Raw genomic sequence first — 12,139 nt, 5'->3', positions numbered from 1 at the left:
GTATACTAACTGCATGGTTCTCAAGGCATTAATTACATCATTAGCCCCCATTGGATATTATTAACCAGATATTCCCAATGTAACAGTTGGTTGGCCATGGATGGGAGTTGAGGGATGGCAAGCTCGAGCCACGATGGTACGTAGGAAATGTTCTGCCACAACAGCTCATCGATGAACCACTAGATTCTGAAGATGTGGAAGGAGATGTGGAAGGATATATATATATATATATTGTTGCAGTTTTGAGAACCCAGCACAGGTAACATCATTAAAGGTTAACGGTTGCACCCCATAGATAGGCCAGAAGCAACACGTAGGTCACCTTAGGACGGTAGTTATTTCTTAGTATGTGTTTAGGATAAGGCCATTCCCAATAGTTGCATCTGCGTTGCGTAAAACAAATAAGAGTAGGACCCTCGTCCATTTTGCAGCCTTCCTTCCATTGACGCCATTAAGCACTAGCCAGTCTAATCGCCCTCGCCTTTTAGGTTGCCAGCAGCCTTCGCAACCTCGCTGGGCTTCCGCTCAAACCAGCCCAAAGGCCACGAGGTAAGGCCCGAAAAGGGGGCGGAGCGCAAGGGTGGAGGTGCGGCCACGTCAAGCAGCCATCAATGCGGAGCCGGTAAGCCCACACCAGCCAATCAGGGCTGAGGTGACATCGCCTGACAGGACGTGGCTGGAGATTCGAGAGGGTTCGCTGGGCGTGGCAATATAACCCACCCCTTGTGCGAGGCCCCCACCTCAGTTATGAGGAGGGACGCAGCTGCAATCATTGCGCTCTGGGTTATGAGGGGAGGACTGAACAGAGTTGAGATCCCAAAAGAACGTGCGCTCCGAGTTATGAGGGGAGGGCTTGAGTGATGAACATTGTACCTGATTTATGAGAAGGACTTGAGGGGGCGAGCGCGTTGTGCGAAAGAACTTGTACGATTGGCGTTGAAGGACATTTGTTGGAGGCACGCGCCATTGTGAAGGGTTTATCGGGGATCACGGGTTGAGAATTCGGCTTGGGCTTGCGGTGCGCAAGCATCCAAACGCCGGTATTCCTATTACATACGCGGCCAAGAGCCACAAAGTCGCCGATAGCCCAGCTTACCATTTCCCCGAGATAATTGTCCGCTCGCGCCTACGCTACGCGAAGAGCTGCTTGCCGTCCACCATCGTCTGCTGGTACGGGTCGAGGACCGGGACGAGCTGTGGACGCCATCGCCGGACCTTCCACCCTACCTTCTACATCCCCGTGTGAGTCTGAGTCTGAGAGCGAGCGGGCCCGAATCCAGGGAATAAGTTAAGACTGAATAAGGCTGCCCTGTGTCCTTTTTCTTCCTCTTCCTTGTACATTCTTTCTTTTCCTCTTCTTGTACAAATTGTAATAAATTACCTTGTTCTTCCTGGTTTCTTCCTAATTCGATCGTCCTAGTCTTTTCTCAATTGGGTAAGCATGGCACGATCCAACCGCTATAATCGGGTTAGTACCTGCTCGGATCGCGGATTGCTATCCGCTCGGCATATTCCATCAATATCCGTGATTCGGGCGGGAGTTATTTCCTCGTTTCCGGTCAGCGTTAGTACTTGGGTAATAGCGAATCCCGTGTCCTAAAAACCCTACCTAACGCTGCCCGGGAAGGACGTTATAACCCCCAGGATCGCGTCGGCCAGTAAAAAGACAAGGGGATTAACCCCCTCTTGATAAGGGGAAGGCCGACGTTTGGAGATCCGCAACAATATATATATATATACACATTTTAAAAAAATATTATTTTGTTTTTCAAATTCCTTTTGACCTCGCATAAACATCCAAACAAATCAGCCAGACTGGACAAGCTCATCCCACCCAAAGAAAAGGAAAACCTCGAAATGAAAAGGATGACAAGTTCCCACCTGTGCCACGCCGAGCTTCTTGCATGCCTCAAGGAAATTCTCCACATTACGACGACATTTTGCCATAGTCAGCTTCGGCTTAAGAAAAAAATGCAGAAAATGACTAAATGAGAGGACAAGTATGTTCATCTTATCGAGGCCATCATAGTTTGATGCAACACACTGCTCCCTAGATGAAGACAGGACATTTTTCTTTTCGATAGAATTGGGCCCGAACAATCTGTCATTTGCACCCTTCATCAAGACAAAAAACGATCTCCCAACATTCAAAACGTGGTAGAGAGCAACGTATTATACAACCAACCTAAATATTGCACAGACTAACCCTATCCAGTCTATGGAGGGGAGTGGGGGGTGAGGGTGAGGGGGGTGGGGGACGGGAGGAGGGAGAAGAGTCAACGTTAACCCCCACCGCCCATATATATTTTGCGATTTCTCCGTAACCCCCGCAAATTGCCTAATATTGTTTCATGACTTTTGTCTTGGACGTCTTGCGCATCTTTTGATACCAAATGTATGCAAAAATAAAAATAAAGAATGCAAAATATACATGAAATAGCATAGTTGCTTAATTAATTATTCAATTAGAGATAGACATTTTATCACTAATTCAATGATATAGTTATATTTCTGAGAACATTTTCTATTGACACACCAAATTGTGTCAATCGGACATTCCATTTCCGAGATATTTTCGTGTCATCTCCCACCAGCCAAAACACACTTCAAAAAAGCCACGGCTGAATAGGGTTAAAGCGTCAGCAGATGACCACGCATCAAAAACACTGATTCAAAAAGATTGCAGACGTACCACAGCTGGTGATGGAACGTGTATACTGGGTACGGAGCGTGGGCGGATCTGGTTGATCAGGTGACACAGAACAACACCATCCATAAGAGCAGAGCCCAAGTTCACCGGGTCACCAGGAAGTGAGGTTTTAAGTCGAGACTCTATATTCTGCAATTTAAATCAGCAGAAAGTAACAATCATTCCGCTGCTTGATAAGAATTTGTATTATTAAATTATGTTCTTGAGGAGGTTGGCGTCTGCGACAAGGTTCATGGAAGAGCGGGGTTACGGAGGTAACAGTGGGGTAGAGTGGTAACTCTTGACAAGTACATGAATGAACGAATAGGAAGAATGAGAGAGGAGGGAAGGAAACACTGACACCTGCAAGTAAGAGGGCTGAGTTAGGAAGGGTTAATGGGGGATGGCATGCTTGAAGTTCTGTTTATGAAAAACAAGACAATAAAAAACGGCCCCTGGGAGGTGGTAATGTATGGAACATTACAAGGGTCAGAAATGTGCGCAACGTCTCTCTTCTTTTGTATACATAGTTGTGGCTTTTTTTTCCTTCTTTTTTGTATACTACCTAAACCCATGATCATTGATCACCTCCACTCATTCGTACCCCTTTTTCCTGCCTGTGTAACCAATTTCATCGATCTCAATCTTCCCTCCAGGTCTTCAAGACAGCTATTCACCACCATCTCAGATCACCCCCAATCAAAAACCACTGGAGGCTTGTGGAAGAACGACTAGTGCACTGAACAGATCAGGATGCAACAGGACAAAAGGAACAGTAGAGAGAGGGGGGGAAACACCAACAGCAGAGTTTAAGGCCAATATAGAGGGAGACAGACAAACAATGGAAAAAACAGACAAAGAGGAAAAAGGGAGGAGACAGGGAGGGAGGAAAAAGGGGGGCGCAGAGGAAGACAGGGAGGAAAAAACTGGAAATTTGGGAGGAGGGATTGGGGTGATGTGGGGAGAGGGGAGGAGTTACTGAGGGTAGAAAAGATAATGGTTTTTGATTGGGGGTGATCTGAGATGGTGGTGAATAGCTGTCTTGAAGACCTGGAGGGAAGATTGAGATCGATGAAGTTGGTTACACAGGCAGGAAAAAGGGGTACGAATGAGTGGAGGTGATCAATGATCATGGGTTTAGGTAGTTTCACCAGAAGGGGGTTGATGGTGGACCATGTGTGCCCTGCAGGAACCTGGGGGTTACAAAGTGTGGAAAGAGCAGATGGTGCAAGACCAGAAAGGCACCACAGCCTGTACTACTTCTACCAGTTTCAACGAGAACAGAAGGGAAAAGTGCAGTAACCTCTGACCTTCTTTAGTTGTTCAATGAGCTCCATCTCCTCTCGAGCCTGCGTGTGCTTGCGTTTGACGGTGAATGTAGGATCTCTTCCATCCAGGCCACCTGAAGGAGTAGCGAAGGCTGGGCCCAAAATGAACAAATAAACATGAAGGTAACATAACTTATTCACCTCTCATCCTTCCATAATTTCCTTTCACCAAAACGACTATAAATTCTCAACAAACAGGAGCAATACAAATCAAATCCAGTGTGGGAACCATAAGCATCACAGATAGATGCCCAACCACGATCCAGTGTTTTGCAGGCACGCAAATGGAGAGACAAGGGGGAAAAAAAAGTAAACGTACAAAAGAAAACCTCAAAATGTTTACCGATTTTTTTTTTGTCCGCCCGGGTTTTTTAATGACCACCAAAATGACCTCCATCAATTTATTCATGTGCAAAATAAATTAATTGAACCGAATTTATTTCTGACATGGTTCACCCACCTCCAAATTCACACAATTTGTCAATTTTTATATCATGAGATAACCAACAAAAGCTTACCTGCAAGTACCTACAAGTAGTAAACAATCGACCTTTGAAGCTCACATGGATCGATGGGATTAGGCCGATAGCAAAACAGACTGGTTCCATCACTCACAAATCTTTCGGGCAATTAAAACAAAATGGGAACTTTAGCGAATTTAATGGCGCACCATCGCAAATCCCCACGCTTCCTACCAAAAGCAAAGTAGAATAATGACAAAAATGTTCCACCATGAATGACCCAATGTCAAATTTAGAGTTCCAAAAAAAATCTCGTTTTAACCCTTGCGACCTCAAGTCGGTGACCCCCTGGGACATGAACTGGGGGTAAAATCCAAAAAATCGTCACATTTCATGCGTCCCCCAATGATTTTTGCATATACAAAGTTTCATTTTTTAAAAATGTTATAAAATGTGCCCGCCCATGCCTGTAATTGCATTTTTTGGTATTTGACCCCATCACAGGGCCCCAGGAGGTGGTGTACTTGTACCGTTGTGGCATGTCGTGGTCATAATTACCAAGTTTGGTGAATTTCTGCACAACCGTTTAGGAAGAGATAGCATGACCAGCGCAGACCCCGATTACAATATCCCCAACCCCTCCCCTTAAAAACACGGGGATAACAAGACACTTAGCATTTCCACACAAACACTGACATGGAGAAGGACTATGGGTGAACCAAAGCAGGCCAGGATATAGTTTGGGATGTCAGATTTCAACCAAGTGAACTCTGAACCCAGTATTCATTGTCATCATCCTCAAGTCATTTCACTCCTCCACCCACATGACACTCTGAGCATGTTATCGTTATCAAGTATAACTACAAGAGACACCTACCAATCGGTCCTTCATTTGTGGTGAAGCTGCTTCGAAACAGAAAGCTGTGCGGTTTTGTCGGGCCAACTTGAAGTTTTTGGTCGACAACCGAGGTGGAAATGTCGTTTGTATGACAATCATCAGCTGGGAAGTGTGAATTGGATAGCTGTCTATCCAGGATACGTGCACGTCTCATGCACATGGTACTCTGGAGCAAGGTAGAGAGATCTAGGAAGCGGTTGTCGTGTGCGTTGTCATGCAAAGCAAGCAAAACGTCAGTCAAAATAAATAAACAAAAACGGGGAAAAAAAATAAAGCATTGCAAAGAGGGTTAGTGATTGATCCATGTGCGAATTGATTAATAGCATGCATGCCAAAGCAATGTGTGGGGCGACAAGAAAAAAACAGGAAAAAAGAAAGGTTAAATGAAAGACAAATGATTTAAATACATGCAGTTACCAAACTAATCATGCAGGGAAGAACACAGAATGGATTCAAAATGAATCATGCTTTTCAAAGCATATTCATCCCCACCAACACGCCCTCCATCAGGAATCATGTGCTGCACACACAAAATGTGCAAAGACCTTTGCTATTATTGAAAGATGGTAAAGCAAGATTAATGAATGAATTAAGGAATGAATAACAAAACATAAGCAGGCAGGGTCCTTCAGCGGATGGAATGCATCAAATGTGAATCAGAAAGAAATCAAATGAAACATACCAGAGCGGGACGCGGCATGACCGAAACGTATCCAAACGGCACATGCGCACGAACAAAATGTACCGAAATATGACACCCGCGCAACCACATCGTACAGCAGTGGGACGTGGTATGACCGAAACTTATGGGAGCGGGAGCGTCAACAGAAACATATCAAAGCGGGACTCTGTGCAGCGCGACCAAAACGTACCCGAGCGGGACGCGTATGCGACTGAAATGCACCGAAGCGGCACGCACGCATGACTGAACTGTACCTGAGCAGGACTCGCATGTGACTGAAGCGTACCTGAGCTAATGCACGCGCGACCAAAATGTACCCGAGCAGCATACACACGTGACCAAAATGTACATGAGCGGCATGCGTGCACGACGAAAACATATTGTCATGTGACTGCTCAGTTAAGACCGAGAGTAAGCCACGGATGGAAGGAAACGAGCGTTAATGGAGGCGTTCGACTCAAATTGATGGCGGATGATACGCGAGGAGGAAGAAGAATACCGACACCTGTACGGGCCCGCGCAGGCGTCTTCACCCTGCAAATTAACTCGAACCGAAGCGGATTTAAAATGTACAAAAAAATTAACTGGTTTATTTAATGGGACGTGAGAACAAGGAAAACGCGACACTCAAATAAATGTCCTAAATTGGGATCCCTCACACCAGACTTATAACACACACGAGGGAAGAATTTTAATGAAAATAAAAACGTCGTGTGTGTGTGTGTGTGTGTGTGTGTGTGTGTGTGTGTGTGTGTGTGTGTGTGTGTGTGTGTGTGGGCTTAACTCAACCACTCGGGGTCTTGTCGGGGTTCGTCGGCGCGTTGGCAGGAAGTAGGCCTCGGTCCATCTCGTTCGCACGCTGCCAGGCCTCACCGGACTTCTCACTTGCCCCTGCCTCGTCACGCTCCAGCGGCAAGCTGCCCTTGTACGCGTCATCCGCTCGGAGAACCGCAGTTCCCGGGCTGCGGCTCTTCCCGGTGCCTCTGCACATCTCCCAGTGGCGTCTTCGACACGGTCGGTCCAAGCACAAGAGTGCGAGGGAGAAGAACAAGCAAACCAGCAGTGGACAAGATCGGAGGGCCAGCGACGGTCAGAAAGCAAGAAAGGGTCCAATGCAAGAGAGCAGAGAGAGAAAATGTTGGACGCACTGCCTTTTTATAATCTCCCTTGGCCAATCAGCTGGCTCCTTCTTGCCTCTGGGCTTCAGCTGCGTGCCGATTGGTCCTCCCGACCATTGGTGTGATCTCCCCATCAAACACCTCGACCAATCCGTCGCGAGGTGGGCATGGCCTCAGCCGGCCTGAACAATGTTTTATCGCCATGTTGGCGCAACGCGTGGGCGCTTCCTGCATGCACTTCCGGTGAGTTTTATTGTGGGGGGAATTTAATTCGTATGTGTGGTGCTGTAAGGCCTGCCTAGTGTCTATTGGTATAGTGCCATATGGGGCAATGGATAAATCACAAGGTCTCACGAACAGGGGAATTAGCATAATTCCTACGATAATTAGCACGAGGCCATTCTCGTATGACCACAAATATACAAGCTTAATCTGACATCCGGGCTAAACAGGTCCCTGACTTACGTACATCTAAATGGTTTTCTACCCCCGATCATCGGAGTATCCACCTATACAGATCTACCTGAATCTATATATTACTACCCCAAAATTCACAACAGTATCTACTGGGACGCACGCACGACCGAAATGTACCTGAGCGGCATGCACACATGACTGAAAAGTAACAGAGCGGGTGGGACACGTGTGACTGAAATGTACCTGAGCTGCACGCACATGAAATGTACCCAAGCGTAACATCCTCATGATCGAAATGTCCCCGATCAACGCGAGCACGCGACCGGAACGCATATGAGCAGCACGCGCGCATGATTGAAACGTACACGAGGGGCACGAGCCCGCGACTGAAATGTACCAGAGCGGGATTGCACACAACCAAAACGTACTCGAGTGGGATGCGCGTGTGGTCAAAACTTACCCGAGCAGGACACACGCGGCTGAAACATACCAGAGTGGGATACACATGAGACCGCAATGTAGCCTAATGAGGCCGCATAGCTGAAATGTGGTGTAGTGCCCACCTAGAATGGTACATGTTTGGAATCGCAATGTGGAACTTCCATGCATAAATGAGATGAATAAAAAATGAGAAATTGTGCAATAACGTTTAGTATTCCTGCTCTCTATTTAATGCTATTGGCAATTAACGAAACAATTCATACATTAAGCAATTTGAAACAGGACCGGAAGTCTAACAGTGGCGTAGCCAGGCTTGTAAAATATTATAAACCACAAACACACATGATCAGCTTTTTAAACAGTCGCTAATGCTGTTTATAACATTAAACCAAGAAATTTGGAGGAATCCCGACATCCATGAGGTAGGTTTTACTTACAGAACTGAGGGAAGATCTACTGTAATCTATATTATACCCCAAAAGGGTTGGGTACGTACCGTTTTGTTGGAAGAGACGTAACGCCGATGGTTTCGATTTTTCATGGTCATTTTAACAATCGGTTTGTTTGTGTTTCACACTGAATGAAAAACGTCATAGTAGAGCATGGCGATTGTGATATATGATAGGTTCGACGAAATGTTCGGCATGAACGGCATATAAATCAAAATGGCGGTGTGTGGAGAGTCAGCCGCCGTACCGCCGTAATGACATCAGACGTAATCACATCACCCTGTCATGTGACCAGATCATCAGCTCTGATTGGTATACATTTGAGGAGACATACATACATATATATACGGACGGACAAACACTGTTCGAGACGGCTTTGCCCTGCGGGCTACGCCGTAAAAACTAGTTCATTTGAGATTAGAAGAAAAGAAAGTTGGCGAAATAATTCTGACATTTATGCCATAGGCACATCAAAATGTAGATTCATTAGCAGTGCACTCTTTCCAATCTGACTCAGCTCAACACTTGGATCAACCCCATCACCCATAGTCTTATACTCACCCGATCGCAACTTCAGGCCAAAAGGGTTTCCACCTGGGGAATCACCTTTGTGGTCAGGCAATTTTTCTTCCTCCTAAAGCCAGGGTCAGGGGTCAGAGAGGAGCGAAATAATTTGACACTGAAATTTCACAATTTATCACAAAGTAGTTAACCATTATTTAGTTATGACACAAACATGCAAAAAACGTGCAATTTAACGTTATTGGTAAAAGTAACGATTACAGAACATCGTGCTTCCATGTGAAAACATGATAGAGGGGAGGAAGGAGGAAGGACCTTTGACGGTGTACAGAAGTCCTGCTTCGAGAGTGAGGAGTCAGCAGCAGGACTAGCATCAGCGGTGGACTGAAATAAATGGAGATGGTTAAATGGAACACCAAAAGGGTCATTAAGCATGTGCCCAGATGGCTGATTTGAAAAAGTAAACCCTGACTTTGACTTTTATCGCATATTGTAGTGAGGTGTGGCCTATATGGCAGGAAACCTGGCCACCACAGCAGGCCTCAGCTGCAAAACATTTGTCTATGACCTCATCCATTCTCTGTCATGTTTAGCTCCCAAAACAAGGTCCAAAAAAACAGAAAAACAAAATTAAATAAATATACTTTCGGATCCAGTTCCTTTGTCGATTTTATTTTACTGGTCATTAAATAAAGGCAGAAAATATGCACAAACAATGGCCAAAACATTCAGGTTCTATGCAAGAATAAGGAAGGACTGAGGTTTAACTGGCACACTGTCCTAATACCGAGGGTCCAAGGTCCTCGCCATGACAAGAATGAACATTAAGTTTTACACTGATTCAAATAATTTACCAAATGGTGTAAAATCGGAAGGGGATTCAGTGCCGATTCAAGACAAAGAAGAATCCAGTGTGGTTTGAATGAAGAAGTATGCACTGGATTGAAGAATAGTTTTAAGGGTCTATGAAGCCTTGTAAGCAAACTGTTCATAGCCATGGACATTTGATCAATAAAACGGTCGACCCTTTCAACATTTGGAAAACCCAAGCAGCGACATTCCGGACGCTTTGGTAAATCGACGCCATGGTGAGGTGTTTATCAGATCATTCATTCTTGTAGCCAGAAGCAGGGAGCTGGGATCGCACATCCAATCTCAACATCTAAATTAATCTTGCTCTGCACGGCAGCAAAGTTATAGTATTTTTTCCATTCGTGTCTTCATCAATTTCGACTCGTTTTTTATTGTGCATGTGTTGCAGTGTGTTTTCCAGTTGGTGTTGATTTGCAATTCTTGCAAACTTTTGTATAATTTAATCGTTTTCTGTCCCACCGCGTGCGCGGCCTGGTTTCTCTAAGCGTCCCTACCCCCATAGGTGTTCTGTGAATTTAAGTTCTTTCCTTCGCTGTATTGCTTATTTCTTAGATTTTCTCTCTTCTCCCCCTAACTTCCCCGAACATCGACCACTTGTCTAACGTTTTAAATACCGTCTGGCAAATACCGTAATTAATCGTGTTCTGCTCCTCGTGTGCGGCCTTGTACCCCCGTCGTTGTTTGCTAACTTAAGTCCCTTACTTCGTGTTTTGCTCGGCTCTTAGATTTTTCCCTTCTACCCCGAACATAATACTCTTTGTCTGACGTTTTAAATCCCCACCCCCCCTTGTAGTCTCCCTATCTCCCCCCCCCCCCAAAAAAAACAAAAAAAAAACATTTATTTTTCCTTTCTCCACGTCTGCTGTTGTCTCATCCTGTACTTCTGTCCAGGTGTGCTGTTCACCCCGCCCCCATTATCTCCTTGCCATCCACCTTTTGCTCTGTTCACGTGACTCGTGGTGGTCCCTCTCGGCCCTCCCACCGTCGGAATTTTGTGCATTCAAGATTGTTCACGGTTCTGTTTAAATATTATTTAAATATGTTTAAACTTTCCCCTTCAGTTTTATTCAGTGGTATATTACAACACGCTGTTTTTCTTCATATTTAAAAGGCTTCTTTCAATTTCCTCTCCAACTCATTCCACTTCAAAAAAAATAAATTCAATCCCTTATAACTCTAAATCACTGCATGCTCTAAATTAACATTCTTTCCATCCTTTCTCCATCGTTCTTTATCGGATTGTTAACTTGAAAATCACAATAAACCCAATGTTATCAATGTTCGTCTTTCATTAATCATCCACTTTTTAAACTCCCCTCTTGCCCCTCCCCTCCAAATCCCCCCCCTTGCCCCTACACTCCGAAACTCCCCCCTTCCCCCTCCAAAACTTCCCCCTTGCCCCTCCCCTCCTAAACTCCCCCCTCACTCCTCCCCTTCAAAACTCCCCCCCAACCCCTCCCAATCAAATCTCCTCCCATACCATTCCTCTCCAATTCTCCCTCCCCCCTCCTCCTCCTCAAAGCTGCCTCCTCCCCACTTCGTCTCCCTTCTATCTCATACCTCCACCTCCCCCAACCTTCTACTTTCCTCTGCCCCTCCTCAAACAACCCCTCACTGTGCCTCATCCCTTCACCATCAAACCTTTCGTTCTCCTCATCCTTCCTTTTCTTGTAACTCTTCTGTAATCTCTGACACACTATCAACTGCTCTCCCTACCTCCCCCTCTCATCCTTCATCTTACCCGACATCTCCCCTCCCCTGTCCTGTCCTGTACCCGATGCTCCCCCTCTCTCTTCATTAACGGTATGGACCTCAAACATCCGGGGCCTTCGCTCAAACCTGACTGATCTCTCCATACAGGTTGCTTCTGACAATCCAGACTTGATCTGCTTAACAGAAACTTTCCTTTCAGCAGTTCTCAAGTATCATATTTTTAACTGACATGACCTCTGACCTTTGACGCCAAAATCTAATTTGTTTGTCTTCGCATCATATGCACTTATTAGTCAGGGCCCTCAGGGATATTTTGGTTCAAATTCTTCCAAAAGCATCAAATTTGGCGCAGATGTTGCCCATGCCATACTCATTCGATTTTTGACGGGCGCCAAGGGCGGTATGATCCGGGGACCATACCGGTCCATCCCGCCATGTCACCTGACCTATGACGTCATAATTAGGATATGCATCCAATCACATGGCGTACTATAAGTGGTCAAAGTTCAAAATGATTCGATCGAAAAATGAAGGCAGGGATCCATTTT

The 12,139-nt window shown here is 45.6% G+C and overlaps 1 protein-coding gene across 9 annotated transcripts in view; it reads right to left on the bottom strand.

Annotated features, from left to right (window-relative positions):
• The window catches only part of LOC137438964 (DISP complex protein LRCH3), a 94,143-nt gene that overhangs the window by 8,151 nt on the left and 73,853 nt on the right, over nt 1–12,139 (bottom strand). For 4 of the 9 annotated variants that reach the window (XM_068134472.2, XM_068134475.2, XM_068134476.2 and 1 more), the window contains 6 exons: nt 9,321–9,389; nt 9,045–9,117; nt 5,356–5,562; nt 4,000–4,109; nt 2,693–2,839; nt 1,882–1,959 (listed from right to left, as the gene is read on the bottom strand). In XM_068134472.2, the coding sequence (XP_067990573.2) occupies nt 1,882–1,959; nt 2,693–2,839; nt 4,000–4,109; nt 5,356–5,562; nt 9,045–9,117; nt 9,321–9,389 (684 nt within the window). Of the gene's footprint in view, nt 1–1,881; nt 1,960–2,692; nt 2,840–3,999; nt 4,110–5,355; nt 5,897–8,053; nt 8,157–9,044; nt 9,118–9,320; nt 9,390–12,139 lie in introns of those variants that run through there. The other 5 variants (XM_068134474.2, XM_068134477.2, XM_068134478.2 and 2 more) reach the window with 5 other exon arrangements.

This window comes from Myxine glutinosa, chromosome 13 (assembly GCF_964187855.1).
Source record: "Myxine glutinosa chromosome 13, kmMyxGlut1.1, whole genome shotgun sequence".
NCBI classification, from domain to species: Eukaryota; Metazoa; Chordata; class Myxini; order Myxiniformes; family Myxinidae; genus Myxine; species Myxine glutinosa.
This window is presented reverse-complemented; position numbering and strand designations above follow the sequence as displayed.